This window comes from Carcharodon carcharias, assembly GCF_017639515.1.
Source record: "Carcharodon carcharias isolate sCarCar2 chromosome 39 unlocalized genomic scaffold, sCarCar2.pri SUPER_39_unloc_3, whole genome shotgun sequence".
Taxonomy (NCBI): domain Eukaryota; kingdom Metazoa; phylum Chordata; class Chondrichthyes; order Lamniformes; family Lamnidae; genus Carcharodon; species Carcharodon carcharias.
In genome coordinates, this window is record NW_024470836.1 from 249,760 (window position 1) to 272,052 (window position 22,293).

General features: G+C 55.8%; 1 protein-coding gene across 1 annotated transcript in view; it reads left to right on the top strand.

Moving 5' to 3' along the window:
* LOC121274972 (myosin heavy chain, embryonic smooth muscle isoform-like) overlaps positions 1-22,088 on the top strand; it is a 36,967-nt gene extending 14,879 nt beyond the window's left edge. The window contains exons 7-11 of the mRNA XM_041182351.1: positions 387-595; positions 1,134-1,242; positions 2,676-2,848; positions 7,820-7,843; positions 21,823-22,088. Coding sequence (XP_041038285.1) covers positions 387-595; positions 1,134-1,242; positions 2,676-2,848; positions 7,820-7,843; positions 21,823-22,024 — 717 coding nt within the window. The 3' untranslated portion in view covers positions 22,025-22,088. The remainder of the gene's footprint in view (positions 1-386; positions 596-1,133; positions 1,243-2,675; positions 2,849-7,819; positions 7,844-21,822) is intronic.
* Positions 22,089-22,293: the final 205 nt, after the last annotated feature.

The following is a 22,293-nucleotide window of genomic DNA, read 5'->3' on the forward strand; positions in this document are numbered from 1 at the left end:
GAACCAGAGGGGGGTGGGGGGGGGTGGGAGGGGGAGAGATGGGGGAAAGATTTAGTTTTAAACACAGCGAGTCGGTGTGATCTGGAAGGCGCTGCCTGAAAGGGCGGCGGAAGCAGATTCAATCGGCATTTTCAAAAAGGGGAAATCGGATAAATACTCAAAGGGGAAACGTTTACAGGGAGGGATGGGGATTTATTGGATCGCCCATTCACAGAGGCCAAACAAGGGGATGAATGGCTACCTCCTCCGGCTGTTTTGCTGGGACAGTTGGGAACGAGGTCTTGAGTCCTTGGCTGTGCCGCGTCCTGAGCTGGGGTGGGTCATTATATCTTTCTCGCTCGCTGAATTCCCCGCCCGACCTCTCCCGCCCCTTTTGTCATGTCCAGGTGGAGACGATGACCACGGAGCTGTCGGCTGAGAGGAGCCTCACCCAGCGGCTGGAGAACATGAGGCAGCAGCTGGAGCGGCAGAACAAGGAGCTGAGGGGCAAGCTGCAGGAGCTGGAGGGGGTGGTGCGCTCCAAGTACAAGACCAGCGTCACCACCCTGGAAGTGAAGATCTCGCAGCTCGAGGAACAGCTAGAGCAGGAATCCAAGTGAGTGGACCCCCACCCCCAACTCCGCGATCCCCGCTGTCGATGTGGACTCGAGCTCCCTAATCCAGGCCGACACTCCCCCCGGTGCCAGTACTGAGGGAGTGCTGCACTGTCGGAGGGAGATTTATATACTCTAGGATTTGAGCACCATAATCCAGGCTGACACTCCCCCCGGTGCCAGTACTGAGGGAGTGCTGCACTGACGGAGGGAGATGTCATATACTCTAGGATTTGAGCACCATAATCCAGGCTGACACTCCCCCCGGTGCCAGTACTGAGGGAGTGCTGCACTGTCGGAGGGAGATTTATATACTCTAGGATTTGAGCACCATAATCCAGGCTGACACTCCCCCCGGTGCCAGTACTGAGGGAGTGCTGCACTGTCAGAGGGAGATGTATATACTCTAGGATTTGAGTTCCATAATCCAGGCCGACACTCCCCCGAGGGTGATGGTGGTGAATGTAACATTGTTGGAGGTGGGGAGGTGACAGGAGCTGGAGTAACCGTGTCTCTCTCTCTCTCTCTCTATCTATCCAGAGAGCGCTCGCTGGCGAACAAGTTACTGCGACGGACAGAAAAGAAAATGAAGGAGCTGCTGCTTCAAATCGAGGATGAGCGCAGGCATGCCGACCAGTTCAAGGAGCAGGTGGGAGTGGGGTCGCTGCTGTTGGGCGGGGGGAGGTGGGTGGGTGGTGGTGGGTGGGTGGTGGTGGGTGGGTGAGTGGCCGCTTCAGAGTGGAAACTGGCTCTGGAAGGGATAGGGGTGAAGGGACCAAACGCATGGTTGTTAAATTTGTTGATGATACCAAGCTAGGTGGGAAAGTAAGCTGCGAGGAGGATACAAAGAGGCTGCACAGGGATATCGATAGGTTCAGTGAGCGGGTAAAAGCTTGGCAGAGGGGAGTAGGTTCTCCACTTTGGCAGGAAGAGTAGAAAAGCAACGTATTATTAAAATTGAGAGAGACCGCGTGACCCCGGGGTACAGAGGGATCTGGGTGCCGTGGTACGTGAATCAGGGGAAGTTAGTATGCAGATGTAGCAAGTGATTCGGAAGGCGAGTGGAATCTTGTCATTTATTGCAAGGGGAACAGAATATGAAAGTTTGGGATGTTTTGCTATAGCTGTTGCCCGAGGTGGATGTATAAACTCTAGGATTTGAGCTCCATAATCCAGGCTGACACTCCCCCCAGTGCCAGTACTGAGGGAGTGCTGCACTGTCGGAGGGAGATGTATATACTCTAGGATTTGAGCTCCATAATCCAGGCCGACACTCCCCCCCGGTGCCAGTACTGAGCGAGTGCTGCACTGTCAGAGGGAGATGTATATACTCTAGGATTTGAATTCCATAATCCAGGCCGACACTCCCCCCCCACCCGGTGCCGGTACTGAGGGAGTGCTGCACTGTCGGAGGGAGATGTATATACTCTAGGATTTCAGCCCCATAATCCAGGCCGACACTCCCCTTAGGGTGGACAGTTTTGGTCTCCTTATTTAAGGAAGGATGTAAATGCGTTGGGAGCAGTTCAGAGAAGGTTTACCAGACTAACACCAGGAATGCGCGGCCTGTTTTATGAGGGAAGGTCGGACAGGTTAGGCTCGTATCCGCTGGAATTTAGAAGAGTGAGAGGCGACTCGATTGAAACCTTTAAGATCCTGAGGGGTCTTGGACAGGGGGGGATGTGGAGAGGAGGTTTCCTCTTGTGGGAGAATCTAGAACGAGGCGGGGGGGGGGGTCACTGTTTAAAAATAAGGGGTTACCCATTTAGGACAGAGATGAGGGGAAATGTTCTCTCTCCGAGGGTGGTGAGTCTTTGGAACTCTCTCCCTCAACAGGAGGTGGAAGCAGAGACTTTGAATATTTTTAAGGCCGGGGTGGGTAGATTCTGGATTCACAAGGGGGTGACAGGTTATCGGGGAAGGGGGGGAATGTGGGGTTGAGGGGACAATCGGATCAGCCACCATCTTATTGAATGGGGCAGCAGGTTAGAGGGGCCGAGCGGCCGATTCCTGGTTGGTACGGGTTATTTGTAATGCTCACACCGGGTTGGTTCAGCTGAGCCTCTGGGGTTTGTTTTCCAGGCGGAGAAGGCTTCCCTGCGGATGAGGCAACTGAAGAGGCAGCTAGAGGAGGCGGAGGAGGACTCCTCGAGGGCCCACACCTCCCGCCGCAAGCTGCAGCGAGAGCTGGAGGATGTGACAGAGACAGCGGAGGCCATGAACCGGGAAGTCAGCACGCTGAAGAGCAAACTGAGGTAGGGAGTGGCGAGGAGGGAGGGTCAGGGGCGAGGAGTGAGGGGCGAGGAGTGAGGGGCGAGGAGTGAGGGGCGAGGAGTGAGGGGCGAGGAGTGAGGGGCGAGGGGCGAGGGGTGAGGGGCGAGGGGGTGAGGAGCAAGGGAGGGGTGAGTAGCGAGGGCCAAGGGGTGAGGGATGAGGGATGATGGGCGAGGAGCAAGGGAGGGGTGAGTAGCGAGGGCCAAGGGGTGAGGGATGATGGGTGAGGGGCGAGGGATGATGGGTGAGGGCAAGGGGGTAGGGGGTGAGGAGCAAGGGAGGGGTGAGGAGCGAGGGGCAAGAGGCAATGGGTAAGGGGGTTGGCGATCGAGGAGTCGGCTCCTGGGGGTGGGAGGGTCCCCAATCTCGCTGTCCAAGCTCCCGGTCACTGTGGAGGGTGACAGACCCTCGAGGAGGGAGTGGCGACCCCTCTGCCTGGGGTGGACGTCACTGCCCCTCTCTCTCTCCCTCTGACAGAGACGAGGGCAGAATGGGCCACCTCCCGGGATTGGGGAGGGGAGGTGTATACTCTGCCCTCACCTCCCCCCCTCCACCCCCCCAGTCCCCCAACCCACGCCCCCAACCCACGCCCACAACATTCTCCCCCCACCCTCTCCCCCCACCCTCTCCCCCCAACCCACTCCCATCCAGCAAGAGGCTAATCCAGTTTAAAACCCACGACCACTACCATCTAGAAGGACAAGGGCAGCAGACACATGGGGAACACCCCCACATGGAAGTTCCCTTCCCAAGTCACTCACCCATCCTGACTTGGAAATATATCGGCTTTTCCTTCACTGTCGCTGGGTCAAAATCCTGGAACTCCCTCCCTAACAGCGCCATGGGTGTACCTACACCACACGGACAAAATCCTGGAACTCCCTCCCTAACAGCGCCGTGGGTGTACCTACACCACACGGACAAAATCCTGGAACTCCCTCCCTAACAGCGCCGTGGGTGTACCTACACCACACGGACAAAATCCTGGAACTCCCTCCCTAACAGAGCCGTGGGTGTACCTACACCACACGGACAAAATCCTGGAACTCCCTCCCTAACAGCGCCGTCGGTGTACCTACACCACAGGGACAAACTCCTTCCTCTGGACTGTTGCTGGTTGGCTCAGCATTTGTTACCCCTCCCTAACTGCACTTGACCCCCGTGGCTTGTTAGGCTGTTGGAGGGGCATCGAAGAGGGATGTCGGAAGGAGAGACTTCCATTCGCTGGCGTCAGTACTCGGGGTGGTGGGAGAGTGAGCTATTCGACTAGGACGGGCTCCACTTGAGCCGGTCAGGGGACCAGTGACCTGGCCTGACCGTCCACTTTGGGCTATGGTCAGGGGTTTAAATTAACAGGGTTGGTGTGCGGCTGGGAGGGTGGGTGGGGGTGGTGACGGTTGCGCGTTTAGATGAAGGGAGACTTAGAAAGCCAAAGAGAAAGATGGGGGGGTGGGGTGGGGGCCAGAAAAGATCTGCTTCAGCGAACCGGGTCATTTCCTGGGTATAGGGGTCTGAGGTTTTTTTTTTAAATGGGACTCAAGGTCCTTCCGTGTGTCATTTGTCGAAGTTTTTTAGCCAGCTCCCATCAGGACGTTTTGCGAGAATACAAATATAAGGGGGGAAAACAACGATTTATACTTCACGGGAGGAGAGTAGTTGCCCCCGCAGACTGTGGGGCTTGCTGGGCCACTTCCGAGGGGCATTTAAGCGTCGACCACGTTGCTGTGGGACCGGAGTCACGTGTAGGCCAGACCACTTAGGGTAAGGGCGCCGGATTTCCTTCGCCGGAGGACGTTAGCGAACCAGATGGGGTTTTTTCTTTAATGGTTGTCGTTGGGTTTTTTTTTCTTGAGTTCAAACTCCGCGGTCTGGCGAGGTGGGATTCGATCCAAGAGCGTTACCCTGGGTCTCTGGATCACCTGTCCAGTGGCAATTATACTATTCCACCACCGCCTCTGGTGGACTCTGGTTGGTTAGAGGCGTTACCATGGAGAAGGCACCAGTTGATGGTGACTGACAGTTAACTGCCAAGCATTGTTCGCAGTTTAAACCGGGCAGCTTGGTCAAGGCATTGACCTGATAAATGAACTAGCAAATGACTGTCACTTATTTTGATAAAGGCTCTTCACCTGAATGCACGAAGACTCTGCAATTAGGTAGATGAACTAGCGGCACAAATGGAGGTGAATGATTTCGATCCAATCGCCGTTACAGAGACATGGTTACAAGGTGACCAAGGTTGGGAAATAAATACCCCAGGGCCCACCATATTTCGGAAGGACAGACAGAACGACAAAAGGAGGTAGCGTAGACCTGATAATAAAGGATGACATGAGGACAGTAGGGGGAAGAGGATCTGGACTCTGAAGGTCATGAAGTGGAATCAGTACGGGTGGGGATTAGGAATAGCAAGAGTCAAAAAGAAGAAGTGGGACTGGTCAACCGACCTCCGAGCAGAGTTATAACGTCAGGCAGAGCATTAAACGAGAACCAGTAACAAAGGCAACTTAATAACTGTGGGGGACTTCAACCTTTATGTGGACTGGGACAATCAGATTGGCAAGAGTGGTCTAGAAGATAGGTTTGCAGAATATTTTCGTGACAGTCTCTTGAAGCAACACCTAGCGACCTCAGATCCGGTATTGGGTAATGATGCGGGGTTAATTAGTAACAACGTCGTAAAAGATCCACTGGGAAATAGTGATCATAACATCACTCCGTTCCACCTTGAGTTTGAAAGTGACATCACTCCAGCCAGCGACACAGGGTCTGACACAGGGGAGAACTGGCTCAGGTTCGTTGGGTTAAATAGACCGAAAAGGTGCGGGGATAAGTGAACGGTGGGTAGCATTTAAGGAAACAATCCAAAACGCTCAACAAAAATGACATTCCGTTGCGAAACAAAAACTCAGCAAGGAAGGACCCATCCGCGGCTCAGTCGGGAAGTTAAGGATAGCGTTAGAGCAAAGGACAGCCGCAAGTCGGAAGATTGGCGGTGGGGGGGGGGGGGGGAGGCGGTGGAGGTGGTTGTTTTAGGAACCAGCAGAGGGCCACCAAAAAGTTGTTGATAAAGGGGGGAGGGGGAAAGAAAATAGATTGTGAGTGTAAACTTGCCTGAAGTACAAAAAACAGATTGTAAGAGCTTTTAAAAGCATATAAAAAGGAGAGTAGCTAAAGTAGAAGTGTAGAAACAGAGACAGGAGAAATGATCATTGTTGGAGAAGGGGGAGATGAGGAAATGGCAGAGGTACTGAGCAAGCCTTTTGCTTCTATCTTCGCAGTAAAAGTCATGAGTTTCATCCCCGAGATGGACGGTGACCCAGGGAGCTGACGAGCGTGAGGAAGTTTAAGATCAGCGGGGAAGAAGTGTAGGGGCGGTGGGGGGGGAACTTGAGGGATTAAAATCCGACAAGTCCCTGGTGGTACCTGAAGGCTTAACGCCCTAGAGTTCTGAAAGAGAGAGCTTGCGGGGAAAGCAGGTGCACTGGGTGCCGATTTCCCAAAATTCCTTCGATTCGGGAATGGCCCCGCTAGATCGGGAGTTGGCAAACGCCGCTTTTCGAGGAACGAGCGAGTGAGAAAGCAGGGAGTTTACTGGCCGGTCAGCCTAACATCAGTTGTTGGGGAAAATGCTGGAATCCGTTATTAAAGAAGTCTTAACAACGCACTTAGAAAAGTAGGTTAAGATCAGAACAAGTTTGACTAAGCATGGTTTGATGTAACTAGGAGGGTAGATAAAGGGGAACCAGTAGATGTAATATATCTAGTATTCGATATGGTGCCATATAAAGTGTTAGTGAGCAAGATAAGGTGGTAATATGGAGGTGGGGGTAATATATTAGCCTGAATAGAGGATCAGTTAATGAATAGAAAACAGAGACGCAGCGAAGGTTCACCAGACTGATTCCTGGGATGGCGGGATTGTCGTTTGAGGAGAGATCGGGCCGACTAGACCGGTATTCCCTGGAGTTTGGAAGAACGAGGGGCGGGGGGGGGCCTCGTTGAAACGTTTAAAATTCTGACGGGTGGACAGACCGGATGCAGGGAGGATGTTTCCTCTGGCTGGAGGGAATCCAGAACAAGGGGGGTCACACTCTCAGGATACAGGGTAGGCCATTTAGGACTGAGATGAGGTTCACTCAGGGCGGTGAACCTGTGGAATTCTCTACCACAGAGGGTTGTGGAGGCCAAGTCAATATTTAAGGAGGAAATAGATCGGGTTCCGGACTCTAAAGGCTTTAAGGGGTATGGGGAGAGAGCAGGGCTCCGGCACTGAGATAGAGAATCAGCCATGATCATGTTGAAGGCCGAATGGCCCAATCCTATTTTCCATGTGTTTCGAGTTGGCAGGCGTGACTAGTGGAGCGCCGCAAGGATCCATGCCGGGGCATCGGCTATTTGCGATCCGCAGTAATGACTCAGTTAAAGAAACGGAGAGTAACACATCAAAGTTTGCTGAAGCTAGACGGGAAGGGAAGCTGCGGGGAGGACACAAAGAGATGTGAGCCAGATTGGGCGAGCGCGCGACAAGATGGCAGGTGGGGAGGATGACGTAGGGGGAAGTGCGAGGAATCGAAAACGAGCGGGGCACAGTCTCAGGGTAAGGAACCCGATGGTTTCGGTCTGAGGTGAAGAGGATTGTCTTCACTGAGGTCAAAGGTTGCGAACCTGCAGGACTCCCTAGCCCAGGGGGATTGCGGACGGTCCATCGTTGGAGGCCGGGGCAGACGGAGTGTCTCCGAGGATTAAGGGATACGGGGAACGGGCGGGCCCAAGCTGGGATTGAATGGGGGAAGCCAGATTGATGGGCTGATTGGGCTACTCCTCCTCCTCCTGTTTCGTGTCTTCTCGTGATTCAGGGGTTCTGCAGTCAGCAGGTGATGGTATATATCTCTCTCTCTCTCTCTCTCTCTCTTTCTCTGCCCACTTCTGTCCTGGGTCCCACTCTACAGCAGACTGGAACGCCTCCAAGCCAAGTAGGTGCCATTGGCCTCGTCCTGCCCTTTCTGCTCCGGCTGTGCAACTGCATGAGGCTTCCTCTAACCCCCCACCTACGCCCAGCTGCCTGTCTCCCCTGTCCCTCTATCAGCCTCCACCTCTCTGTCTTTCACACTCGCACTCCGTCTCTCTCTCTCTCTCCCTCTCTCCCTCTCTCTCTCTCTCTCTCCCTCTCTCCGTCCCTCGACACTGTCTCCCTCTCTCTGTCCCTCGACACTGTCTCCCTCTCTCTGTCCCTCGACACTGTCTCCCTCTCTCTGTCCCTCGACACTGTCTCCCTCTCTCTGTCCCTCGACACTGTCTCCCTCTCTCTGTCCCTCGACACTGGTCTCCCTCTCTCTGTCCCTCGACACTGTCTCCCTCTCTCTGTCCCTCGACACTGTCTCCCTCTCTCTGTCCCTCGACACTGTCTCCCTCTCTCTGTCCCTCGACACTGTCTCCCTCTCTCTGTCCCTCGACACTGTCTCCCTCTCTCTGTCCCTCGACACTGTCTCCCTCTCTCTGTCCCTCGACACTGTCTCCCTCTCTCTGTCCCTCGACACTGTCTCCCTCTCTCTGTCCCTCGACACTGTCTCCCTCTCTCTGTCCCTCGACACTGTCTCCCTCTCTCTGTCCCTCGACACTGTCTCCCTCTCTCTCTCCCTCGACACTGTCTCCCTCTCTCTCTCCCTCGACACTGTCTCCCTCTCTCTGTCCCTCGACACTGTCTCCCTCTCTCTGTCCCTCGACACTGTCTCCCTCTCTCTGTCCCTCGACACTGTCTCCCTCTGTCCCTCGACACTCACTGTCTCCCTCTCTCTGTCCCTCGACACTCACTGTCTCCCTCTCTCTGTCCCTCGACACTCACTGTCTCCCTCTCTCTGTCCCTCGACACTCACTGTCTCCCTCTCTCTGTCCCTCGACACTCACTGTCTCCCTCTCTCTGTCCCTCGACACTCACTGTCTCCCTCTCTCTGTCCCTCGACACTCACTGTCTCCCTCTCTCTGTCCCTCGACACTCACTGTCTCCCTCTCTCTGTCCCTCGACACTCACTGTCTCCCTCTCTGTCCCTCGACACTCAGTCTCCCTCTCTCTGTCCCTCGACACTCACTGTCTCCCTCTCTCTGTCCCTCGACACTCACTGTCTCCCTCTCTCTGTCCCTCGACACTCACTGTCTCCCTCTCTCTGTCCCTCGACACTCACTGTCTCCCTCTCTCTGTCCCTCGACACTCACTGTCTCCCTCTCTCTGTCCCTCGACACTCACTGTCTCCCTCTCTCTGTCCCTCGACACTCACTGTCTCCCTCTCTCTGTCCCTCGACACTCACTGTCTCCCTCTCTCTGTCCCTCGACACTCACTGTCTCCCTCTCTCTGTCCCTCGACACTCACTGTCTCCCTCTCTCTGTCCCTCGACACTCACTGTCTCCCTCTCTCTGTCCCTCGACACTCACTGTCTCCCTCTCTGTCCCTCGACACTCACTGTCTCCCTCTGTCCCTCGACACTCACTGTCTCCCTCTCTCTGTCCCTCGACACTCACTGTCTCCCTCTCTCTGTCCCTCGACACTCACTGTCTCCCTCTCTCTGTCCCTCGACACTCACTGTCTCCCTCTCTCTGTCCCCTCGACACTCACTGTCTCCCTCTCTCTGTCCCTCGACACTCACTGTCTCCCTCTCTCTGTCCCTCGACACTCACTGTCTCACTCTCTCTGTCCCTCGACACTCACTGTCTCCCTCTCTCTGTCCCTCGACACTCACTGTCTCCCTCTCTCTGTCCCTCGACACTCACTGTCTCCCTCTCTCTGTCCCTCGACACTCACTGTCTCCCTCTCTCTGTCCCTCGACACTCACTGTCTCCCTCTCTCTGTCCCTCGACACTCACTGTCTCCCTCTCTCTGTCCCTCGACACTCACTGTCTCCCTCTCTCTGTCCCTCGACACTCACTGTCTCCCTCTCTCTGTCCCTCGACACTCACTGTCTCCCTCTCTCTGTCCCTCGACACTCACTGTCTCCCTCTCTCTGTCCCTCGACACTCACTGTCTCCCTCTCTCTGTCCCTCGACACTCACTGTCTCCCTCTCTCTGTCCCTCGACACTCACTGTCTCCCTCTCTCTGTCCCTCGACACTCACTGTCTCCCTCTCTCTGTCCCTCGACACTCACTGTCTCCCTCTCTCTGTCCCTCGACACTCACTGTCTCCCTCTCTCTGTCCCTCGACACTCACTGTCTCCCTCTCTCTGTCCCTCGACACTCACTGTCTCCCTCTCTCTGTCCCTCGACACTCACTGTCTCCCTCTCTCTGTCCCTCGACACTCACTGTCTCCCTCTCTCTGTCCCTCGACACTCACTGTCTCCCTCTCTCTGTCCCTCGACACTCACTGTCTCCCTCTCTCTGTCCCTCGACACTCACTGTCTCCCTCTCTCTGTCCCTCGACACACTCTCTCTCTCTGTCCCTCGACACTCACTCTCTCTCTCTCTCTGTCCCTCGACACTCACTCTCTCTCTCTCTCTGTCCCTCGACACTCACTCTCTCTCTCTCCCTCGACACTCACTCTCTCTCTCTCCCTCGACACTCACTCTCTCTCTCTCTCTCTCTCTCCCTCGACACTCACTCTCTCTCTCTCTCTCCCTCGACACTCACTCTCTCTCTCCCTCGACACTCACTCTCTCTCTCTGTCCCTCGACACTCACTCTCTCTCTCTCTCTCTCTGTCCCTCGACACTCACTCTCTCTCTCTCTCTCTGTCCCTCGACACTCACTCTCTCTCTCTCTCTCTGTCCCTCGACACTCACTCTCTCTCTCTCTCTGTCCCTCGACACTCACTCTCTCTCTCTCTCTGTCCCTCGACACTCACTCTCTCTCTCTCTGTCTGTCCCTCGACACTCACTCTCTCTCTCTGTCTGTCCCTCGACACTCACTCTCTCTCTCTGTCTGTCCCTCGACACTCACTCTCTCTCTCTGTCTGTCCCTCGACACTCACTGTCTCTCTCTCACTGTCTCTCTCTCTCTGTCCCTCGACACTCACTGTCTCTCTCTCACTGTCTCTCTCTCTGTCCCTCGACACTCACTGTCTCTCTCTCTCTGTCCCTCGACACTCACTGTCTCTCTGTCCCTCGACACTCAGTCTCTCTGTCCCTCGACACTCAGTCTCTCTGTCCCTCGACACTCACTGTCTCTCTGTCCCTCGACACTCACTGTCTCGCTGTCCCTCGACACTCACTGTCTCTCTGTCCCTCGACACTCACTGTCTCTCTGTCCCTCGACACTCACTGTCTCTCTGTCCCTCGACACTCACTGTCTCTCTGTCCCTCGACACTCACTGTCTCTCTGTCCCTCGACACTCACTGTCTCTCTGTCCCTCGACACTCACTGTCTCTCTGTCCCTCGACACTCACTGTCTCTCTGTCCCTCGACACTCACTGTCTCTGTCCCTCGACACTCACTGTCTCTGTCCCTCGACACTCACTGTCTCTGTCCCTCGACACTCACTGTCTCTGTCCCTCGACACTCACTGTCTCTGTCCCTCGACACTCACTGTCTCTCTCTGTCCCTTGTCACTCACTGTCTCTCTGTCCCTTGTCACACTCTCTCTCTCTCTCTGTCCCTCGACACTCACTCTCTCTCTCTGTCCCTCGACACTCACTCTCTCTCTCTCTGTCCCTCGACACTCACTCTCTCTCTCTGTCCCTCGACACTCAGTCTCTCTGTCCCTCGACACTCAGTCTCTCTGTCCCTCGACACTCAGTCTCTCTGTCCCTCGACACTCAGTCTCTCTGTCCCTCGACACTCAGTCCCTCTGTCCCTCGACACTCAGTCTCTCTGTCCCTCGACACTCAGTCTCTCTGTCCCTCGACACTCAGTCTCTCTGTCCCTCGACACTCAGTCTCTCTGTCCCTCGACACTCAGTCTCTCTGTCCCTCGACACTCAGTCTCTCTGTCCCTCGACACTCAGTCTCTCTGTCCCTCGACACTCAGTCTCTCTGTCCCTCGACACTCAGTCTCTCTGTCCCTCGACACTCAGTCTCTCTGTCCCTCGACACTCAGTCTCTCTGTCCCTCGACACTCAGTCTCTCTGTCCCTCGACACTCAGTCTCTCTGTCCCTCGACACTCAGTCTCTCTGTCCCTCGACACTCAGTCTCTCTGTCCCTCGACACTCAGTCTCTCTGTCCCTCGACACTCAGTCTCTCTGTCCCTCGACACTCAGTCTCTCTGTCCCTCGACACTCAGTCTCTCTGTCCCTCGACACTCTGTCTCTCTGTCCCTCAACACTCACTGTCTCTCTGTCCCTCAACACTCACTGTCTCTCTCTCTCTCTGTCCTTCTCTCTCTGTCCCTCGACACTCACCGTCTCTCTCTCTCTGTCCCTCGACACTCACCGTCTCTCTGTCCCTCGACACTCTGTCTCTCTGTCCCTCAACACTCACTGTCTCTCTGTCCCTCAACACTCACTGTCTCTCTCTCTCTCTGTCCTTCTCTCTCTGTCCCTCGACACTCACCGTCTCTCTCTCTCTGTCCCTCGACACTCACCGTCTCTCTGTCCCTCGACACTCTGTCTCTCTGTCCCTCAACACTCACTGTCTCTCTGTCCCTCAACACTCACTGTCTCTCTCTCTCTCTGTCCTTCTCTCTCTGTCCCTCGACACTCACCGTCTCTCTCTCTCTGTCCCTCGACACTCACCGTCTCTCTCTCTGTCCCTCGACACTCACCGTCTCTCTCTCTCTGTCCCTCGACACTCACCGTCTCCCTCTCTCTGTCCCTCGACACTCACCGTCTCCCTCTCTCTGTCCCTCGACACTCACTGTCTCCCTCTCTCTGTCCCTCGACACTCACTGTCTCCCTCTCTCTGTCCCTCGACACTCACTGTCTCACTCTCTCTGTCCCTCGACACTCACTGTCTCCCTCTCTCTGTCCCTCGACACTCACTGTCTCCCTCTCTCTGTCCCTCGACACTCACTGTCTCCCTTTCTCTGTCCCTCGACACTCACTGTCTCCCTCTCTCTGTCCCTCGACACTCACTCTCTCTCTCTCTCTCTGTCCCTCGACACTCACTCTCTCTCTCTCCCTCGACACTCACTCTCTCTCTCTCTCTCTCCCTCGACACTCACTCTCTCTCTCTCTCTCCCTCGACACTCACTCTCTCTCTCTCCCTCGACACTCACTCTCTCTCTGTCCCTCGACACTCACTCTCTCTCTCTCTCTCTGTCCCTCGACACTCACTCTCTCTCTCTCTCTCTGTCCCTCGACACTCACTCTCTCTCTCTCTCTCTCTGTCCCTCGACACTCTCTCTCTCTCTCTCTGTCCCTCGACACACACTCTCTCTCTCTCTGTCCCTCGACACTCACTCTCTCTCTCTCTCTGTCCCTCGACACTCACTCTCTCTCTCTCTCTGTCCCTCGACACTCACTCTCTCTCTCTCTCTCTGTCCCTCGACACTCACTCTCTCTCTCTCTGTCCCTCGACACTCACTCTCTCTCTCTGTCTGTCCCTCGACACTCACTCTCTCTCTCTGTCTGTCCCTCGACACTCACTCTCTCTCTCTGTCTGTCCCTCGACACTCACTGTCTCTCTCTCACTGTCTCTCTCTCTCTGTCCCTCGACACTCACTGTCTCTCTCTCTCTGTCCCTCGACACTCACTGTCTCTCTGTCCCTCGACACTCAGTCTCTCTGTCCCTCGACACTCACTGTCTCTCTGTCCCTTGACACTCACTGTCTCTCTGTCTCTCGACACTCACTGTCTCTCTGTCCCTCGACACTCACTGTCTCTGTCCCTCGACACTCACTGTCTCTCTGTCCCTCGACACTCACTGTCTCTCTGTCCCTCGACACTCACTGTCTCTCTGTCCCTCGACACTCACTGTCTCTCTGTCCCTCGACACTCACTGTCTCTCTGTCCCTCGACACTCACTGTCTCTCTGTCCCTCGACACTCACTGTCTCTCTGTCCCTCGACACTCACTGTCTCTCTGTCCCTCGACACTCACTGTCTCTCTGTCCCTCGACACTCACTGTCTCTCTGTCCCTCGACACTCACTGTCTCTCTGTCCCTCGACACTCACTGTCTCTCTGTCCCTCGACACTCACTGTCTCTGTCCCTCGACACTCACTGTCTCTGTCCCTCGACACTCACTGTCTCTGTCCCTCGACACTCACTGTCTCTCTCTGTCCCTCGACACTCACTGTCTCTCTGTCCCTTGTCACACTCTCTCTCTCTCTGTCCCTCGACACTCACTCTCTCTCTCTGTCCCTCGACACTCACTCTCTCTCTCTGTCCCTCGACACTCAGTCTCTCTCTCTGTCCCTCGACACTCAGTCTCTCTGTCCCTCGACACTCAGTCTCTCTGTCCCTCGACACTCAGTCTCTCTGTCCCTCGACACTCAGTCTCTCTGTCCTCGACACTCAGTCTCTCTGTCCCTCGACACTCAGTCTCTCTGTCCCTCGACACTCAGTCTCTCTGTCCCTCGACACTCAGTCTCTCTGTCCCTCGACACTCAGTCTCTCTGTCCCTCGACACTCAGTCTCTCTGTCCCTCGACACTCAGTCTCTCTGTCCCCTCGACACTCAGTCTCTCTGTCCCTCGACACTCAGTCTCTCTGTCCCTCGACACTCAGTCTCTCTGTCCCTCGACACTCAGTCTCTCTGTCCCTCGACACTCAGTCTCTCTGTCCCTCGACACTCAGTCTCTCTGTCCCTCGACACTCAGTCTCTCTGTCCCTCGACACTCAGTCTCTCTGTCCCTCGACACTCAGTCTCTCTGTCCCTCGACACTCAGTCTCTCTGTCCCTCGACACTCAGTCTCTCTGTCCCTCGACACTCAGTCCTCTCTGTCCCTCGACACTCAGTCTCTCTGTCCCTCGACACTCAGTCTCTCTGTCCCTCGACACTCAGTCTCTCTGTCCCTCGACACTCAGTCTCTCTGTCCCTCGACACTCAGTCTCTCTGTCCCTCGACACTCAGTCTCTCTGTCCCTCGACACTCAGTCTCTCTGTCCCTCGACACTCAGTCTCTCTGTCCCTCGACACTCAGTCTCTCTGTCCCTCGACACTCAGTCTCTCTGTCCCTCGACACTCAGTCTCTCTGTCCCTCGACACTCAGTCTCTCTGTCCCTCGACACTCAGTCTCTCTGTCCCTCGACACTCAGTCTCTCTGTCCCTCGACACTCAGTCTCTCTGTCCCTCGACACTCAGTCTCTCTGTCCCTCGACACTCAGTCTCTCTGTCCCTCGACACTCACTGTCTCTCTGTCCCTCGACACTCACTGTCTCTCTCTCTCTGTCCCTCAACACTCACTGTCTCTCTCTCTCTGTCCTTCTCTCTCTGTCCCTCGACACTCACCGTCTCTCTCTCTCTGTCCCTCGACACTCACCGTCTCTCTCTCTCTGTCCCTCGACACTCACCGTCTCTCTCTCTCTGTCCCTCGACACTCACCGTCTCTCTCTCTCTGTCCCTCGACACTCACCGTCTCTCTCTGTCTGTCCCTTGACACTCACCGTCTCTCTCTGTCTGTCCCTCGACACTCACTGTCTCTCTCTCTCTCTCCCTCGACACTCACCGTCTCTCTCTGTCTGTCCCTTGACACTCACCGTCTCTCTCTGTCTGTCCCTTGACACTCACTGTCTCTCTCTGTCTGTCCCTCGACACTCACTGTCTCTCTCCCTCTCTCTGTCTGTCCCTCGACACTCACTGTCTCTCTCTGTCTCTCTCTCTCTCTCTGTCCTCTCTCTGTCCCTTGACACTCACTGTCTCTCTCTCTGTCCCTCGACACTCACTGTCTCTCTCTCTGTCCCTCGACACTCACCGTCTCTCTCTCTGTCCCTCGACACTCACCGTCTCTCTCTGTCTGTCCCTCGACACTCACCGTCTTTCTCTCTCTGTCCCTCGACACTCACTGTCTCTCTCCCTCTCTCTCTGTCCCTCGACACTCACCGTCTCTCTCTCTGTCCCTCGACACTCACCGTCTCTCTCTGTCTGTCCCTCGACACTCACTGTCTCCCTCTCTCTGTCCCTCGACACACTCTCTCTCTCTGTCCCTCGACACTCACTCTCTCTCTCTCTCTGTCCCTCGACACTCACTCTCTCTCTCTCCCTCGACACTCACTCTCTCTCTCTCCCTCGACACTCACTCTCTCTCTCTCTCTCTCTCTCCCTCGACACTCACTCTCTCTCTCTCTCTCCCTCGACACTCACTCTCTCTCTCCCTCGACACTCACTCTCTCTCTCTGTCCCTCGACACTCACTCTCTCTCTCTCTCTCTCTGTCCCTCGACACTCACTCTCTCTCTCTCTCTGTCCCTCGACACTCACTCTCTCTCTCTCTCTCTGTCCCTCGACACTCACTCTCTCTCTCTCTCTGTCCCTCGACACTCACTCTCTCTCTCTCTCTGTCCCTCGACACTCACTCTCTCTCTCTCTGTCCCTCGACACTCACTCTCTCTCTCTGTCTGTCCCTCGACACTCACTCTCTCTCTCTGTCTGTCCCTCGACACTCACTCTCTCTCTCTGTCTGTCCCTCGACACTCACTGTCTCTCTCTCACTGTCTCTCTCTCTCTGTCCCTCGACACTCACTGTCTCTCTCTCACTGTCTCTCTCTCTGTCCCTCGACACTCACTGTCTCTCTCTCTCTGTCCCTCGACACTCACTGTCTCTCTGTCCCTCGACACTCAGTCTCTCTGTCCCTCGACACTCAGTCTCTCTGTCCCTCGACACTCACTGTCTCTCTGTCCCTCGACACTCACTGTCTCGCTGTCCCTCGACACTCACTGTCTCTCTGTCCCTCGACACTCACTGTCTCTCTGTCCCTCGACACTCACTGTCTCTCTGTCCCTCGACACTCACTGTCTCTCTGTCCCTCGACACTCACTGTCTCTCTGTCCCTCGACACTCACTGTCTCTCTGTCCCTCGACACTCACTGTCTCTCTGTCCCTCGACACTCACTGTCTCTCTGTCCCTCGACACTCACTGTCTCTCTGTCCCTCGACACTCACTGTCTCTGTCCCTCGACACTCACTGTCTCTGTCCCTCGACACTCACTGTCTCTGTCCCTCGACACTCACTGTCTCTGTCCCTCGACACTCACTGTCTCTCTCTGTCCCTTGTCACTCACTGTCTCTCTGTCCCTTGTCACACTCTCTCTCTCTCTCTGTCCCTCGACACTCACTCTCTCTCTCTGTCCCTCGACACTCACTCTCTCTCTCTCTGTCCCTCGACACTCACTCTCTCTCTCTGTCCCTCGACACTCAGTCTCTCTGTCCCTCGACACTCAGTCTCTCTGTCCCTCGACACTCAGTCTCTCTGTCCCTCGACACTCAGTCTCTCTGTCCCTCGACACTCAGTCCCTCTGTCCCTCGACACTCAGTCTCTCTGTCCCTCGACACTCAGTCTCTCTGTCCCTCGACACTCAGTCTCTCTGTCCCTCGACACTCAGTCTCTCTGTCCCTCGACACTCAGTCTCTCTGTCCCTCGACACTCAGTCTCTCTGTCCCTCGACACTCAGTCTCTCTGTCCCTCGACACTCAGTCTCTCTGTCCCTCGACACTCAGTCTCTCTGTCCCTCGACACTCAGTCTCTCTGTCCCTCGACACTCAGTCTCTCTGTCCCTCGACACTCAGTCTCTCTGTCCCTCGACACTCAGTCTCTCTGTCCCTCGACACTCAGTCTCTCTGTCCCTCGACACTCAGTCTCTCTGTCCCTCGACACTCAGTCTCTCTGTCCCTCGACACTCAGTCTCTCTGTCCCTCGACACTCAGTCTCTCTGTCCCTCGACACTCAGTCTCTCTGTCCCTCGACACTCTGTCTCTCTGTCCCTCAACACTCACTGTCTCTCTGTCCCTCAACACTCACTGTCTCTCTCTCTCTCTGTCCTTCTCTCTCTGTCCCTCGACACTCACCGTCTCTCTCTCTCTGTCCCTCGACACTCACCGTCTCTCTGTCCCTCGACACTCTGTCTCTCTGTCCCTCAACACTCACTGTCTCTCTGTCCCTCAACACTCACTGTCTCTCTCTCTCTCTGTCCTTCTCTCTCTGTCCCTCGACACTCACCGTCTCTCTCTCTCTGTCCCTCGACACTCACCGTCTCTCTGTCCCTCGACACTCTGTCTCTCTGTCCCTCAACACTCACTGTCTCTCTGTCCCTCAACACTCACTGTCTCTCTCTCTCTCTGTCCTTCTCTCTCTGTCCCTCGACACTCACCGTCTCTCTCTCTCTGTCCCTCGACACTCACCGTCTCTCTCTCTGTCCCTCGACACTCACCGTCTCTCTCTCTCTGTCCCTCGACACTCACCGTCTCCCTCTCTCTGTCCCTCGACACTCACCGTCTCCCTCTCTCTGTCCCTCGACACTCACCGTCTCCCTCTCTCTGTCCCTCGACACTCACTGTCTCCCTCTCTCTGTCCCTCGACACTCACTGTCTCCCTCTCTCTGTCCCTCGACACTCACTGTCTCCCTCTCTCTGTCCCTCGACACTCACTGTCTCCCTCTCTCTGTCCCTCGACACTCACTGTCTCCCTTTCTCTGTCCCTCGACACTCACTGTCTCCCTCTCTCTGTCCCTCGACACTCACTCTCTCTCTCTCTGTCCCTCGACACTCACTCTCTCTCTCTCCCTCGACACTCACTCTCTCTCTCTCTCTCTCCCTCGACACTCACTCTCTCTCTCTCTCTCCCTCGACACTCACTCTCTCTCTCTCCCTCGACACTCACTCTCTCTCTCTGTCCCTCGACACTCACTCTCTCTCTCTCTCTCTGTCCCTCGACACTCACTCTCTCTCTCTCTCTCTGTCCCTCGACACTCACTCTCTCTCTCTCTCTCTGTCCCTCGACACTCTCTCTCTCTCTCTCTGTCCCTCGACACACACTCTCTCTCTCTCTGTCCCTCGACACTCACTCTCTCTCTCTCTCTGTCCCTCGACACTCACTCTCTCTCTCTCTCTGTCCCTCGACACTCACTCTCTCTCTCTCTCTCTGTCCCTCGACACTCACTCTCTCTCTCTCTGTCCCTCGACACTCACTCTCTCTCTCTGTCTGTCCCTCGACACTCACTCTCTCTCTCTGTCTGTCCCTCGACACTCACTCTCTCTCTCTGTCTGTCCCTCGACACTCACTGTCTCTCTCTCACTGTCTCTCTCTCTCTGTCCCTCGACACTCACTGTCTCTCTCTCTCTGTCCCTCGACACTCACTGTCTCTCTGTCCCTCGACACTCAGTCTCTCTGTCCCTCGACACTCACTGTCTCTCTGTCCCTCGACACTCACTGTCTCTCTGTCTCTCGACACTCACTGTCTCTCTGTCCCTCGACACTCACTGTCTCTGTCCCTCGACACTCACTGTCTCTCTGTCCCTCGACACTCACTGTCTCTCTGTCCCTCGACACTCACTGTCTCTCTGTCCCTCGACACTCACTGTCTCTCTGTCCCTCGACACTCACTGTCTCTCTGTCCCTCGACACTCACTGTCTCTCTGTCCCTCGACACTCACTGTCTCTCTGTCCCTCGACACTCACTGTCTCTCTGTCCCTCGACACTCACTGTCTCTCTGTCCCTCGACACTCACTGTCTCTCTGTCCCTCGACACTCACTGTCTCTCTGTCCCTCGACACTCACTGTCTCTCTGTCCCTCGACACTCACTGTCTCTGTCCCTCGACACTCACTGTCTCTGTCCCTCGACACTCACTGTCTCTGTCCCTCGACACTCACTGTCTCTCTCTGTCCCTCGACACTCACTGTCTCTCTGTCCCTTGTCACACTCTCTCTCTCTCTGTCCCTCGACACTCACTCTCTCTCTCTGTCCCTCGACACTCACTCTCTCTCTCTGTCCCTCGACACTCAGTCTCTCTCTCTGTCCCTCGACACTCAGTCTCTCTGTCCCTCGACACTCAGTCTCTCTGTCCCTCGACACTCAGTCTCTCTGTCCCTCGACACTCAGTCTCTCTGTCCCTCGACACTCAGTCTCTCTGTCCCTCGACACTCAGTCTCTCTGTCCCTCGACACTCAGTCTCTCTGTCCCTCGACACTCAGTCTCTCTGTCCCTCGACACTCAGTCTCTCTGTCCCTCGACACTCAGTCTCTCTGTCCCTCGACACTCAGTCTCTCTGTCCCTCGACACTCAGTCTCTCTGTCCCTCGACACTCAGTCTCTCTGTCCCTCGACACTCAGTCTCTCTGTCCCTCGACACTCAGTCTCTCTGTCCCTCGACACTCAGTCTCTCTGTCCCTCGACACTCAGTCTCTCTGTCCCTCGACACTCAGTCTCTCTGTCCCTCGACACTCAGTCTCTCTGTCCCTCGACACTCAGTCTCTCTGTCCCTCGACACTCAGTCTCTCTGTCCCTCGACACTCAGTCTCTCTGTCCCTCGACACTCAGTCTCTCTGTCCCTCGACACTCAGTCTCTCTGTCCCTCGACACTCAGTCTCTCTGTCCCTCGACACTCAGTCTCTCTGTCCCTCGACACTCAGTCTCTCTGTCCCTCGACACTCAGTCTCTCTGTCCCTCGACACTCAGTCTCTCTGTCCCTCGACACTCAGTCTCTCTGTCCCTCGACACTCAGTCTCTCTGTCCCTCGACACTCAGTCTCTCTGTCCCTCGACACTCAGTCTCTCTGTCCCTCGACACTCAGTCTCTCTGTCCCTCGACACTCAGTCTCTCTGTCCCTCGACACTCAGTCTCTCTGTCCCTCGACACTCAGTCTCTCTGTCCCTCGACACTCAGTCTCTCTGTCCCTCGACACTCAGTCTCTCTGTCCCTCGACACTCAGTCTCTCTGTCCCTCGACACTCAGTCTCTCTGTCCCTCGACACTCAGTCTCTCTGTCCCTCGACACTCAGTCTCTCTGTCCCTCGACACTCAGTCTCTCTGTCCCTCGACACTCAGTCTCTCTGTCCCTCGACACTCAGTCTCTCTGTCCCTCGACACTCACTGTCTCTCTGTCCCTCGACACTCACTGTCTCTCTGTCCCTCGACACTCACTGTCTCTCTCTCTCTGTCCTTCTCTCTCTGTCCCTCGACACTCACCGTCTCTCTCTCTCTGTCCCTCGACACTCACCGTCTCTCTCTCTCTGTCCCTCGACACTCACCGTCTCTCTCTCTCTGTCCCTCGACACTCACCGTCTCTCTCTCTCTGTCCCTCGACACTCACTGTCTCTCTCTGTCCCTCGACACTCACTTCTCTCTCTCTCTCCCTCGACACTCACCGTCTCTCTCTGTCTGTCCCTCGACACTCACTGTCTCTCTCTGTCTGTCCCTCGACACTCACTGTCTCTCTCTCTCTCTCCCTCGACACTCACCGTCTCTCTCTGTCTGTCCCTTGACACTCACCGTCTCTCTCTGTCTGTCCCTTGACACTCACTGTCTCTCTCTGTCTGTCCCTCGACACTCACTGTCTCTCTCCCTCTCTCTGTCTGTCCCTCGACACTCACTGTCTCTCTCTGTCTCTCTCTCTCTCTCTGTCCTCTCTCTGTCCCTTGACACTCACTGTCTCTCTCTCTGTCCCTCGACACTCACTGTCTCTCTCTCTGTCCCTCGACACTCACCGTCTCTCTCTCTGTCCCTCGACACTCACCGTCTCTCTCTGTCTGTCCCTCGACACTCACCGTCTTTCTCTCTCTGTCCCTCGACACTCACTGTCTCTCTCCCTCTCTCTCTGTCCCTCGACACTCTCTCTCTCTCCCTCCCGCTCTATAACATTGCTTGCCCAGCCGTGCATGCGTCACTCGGAGTTTGCGGTGTTAGTGCTCTCACCCTGATATGATGTGGAGGAGTTTGCGTCTGGTGTGGCCTATCCCTTTGCAGTGTTAGCTTCCTCTCCTCCCTCCCCCTCTCCCCTACCCGCCCTTCCGTCCTCCCTCCCCCTCTCCCCTCGCTGCTGTCGAGTGTCAGACATTGAGCTCCCTCTCTCGTGTGTCCTGGAGTTTGTTGCATTGCCTCTCACCTCTCTCCCTCTCCCTCTCTCTCTCTCTCTCTCTCTCGTTCCCCCTCTCCCACCGCAGACGCGGAGGGCACCTACCCTTCACCACCAGGATCAGCCGCCGGGTGCTGCAGGCCGAGGGCTCGCTGGAGAATTCGGACGAGGAGTCGGACGCTCGAGAGGGGGAAGGGAGCGGAGGGCAGCAGACGGCCGCCCAGACGCCGGGACCCGAGCAGGCGCCGGCCGGCCAGGAACAGCCGCCGGCAGCGGCTCCGCAGGAGTGAAAGAGCGAGTCCGGTCCCTTTCTCCGACACTCTTCCCCCTCCCCTTCCCCCCCCCAACTCTCTCCCTCCCCCCCCCCCCCCCTCATCTCCCCGTACATCTCCTGCACACTCAGTCACCAGGCCCAGGGCCCCGACACTCGGGCTGTCTGCATGTACGAAGCACCCCACGGTCGAGCGGCCGCGGCCCAGTTTCCTCACGGGCACCGGGAAAGGAGCTCGTCCACAAACTGAGAATTGATTCGCTCTCCGCTACCCCCCCCCCCCCCCAA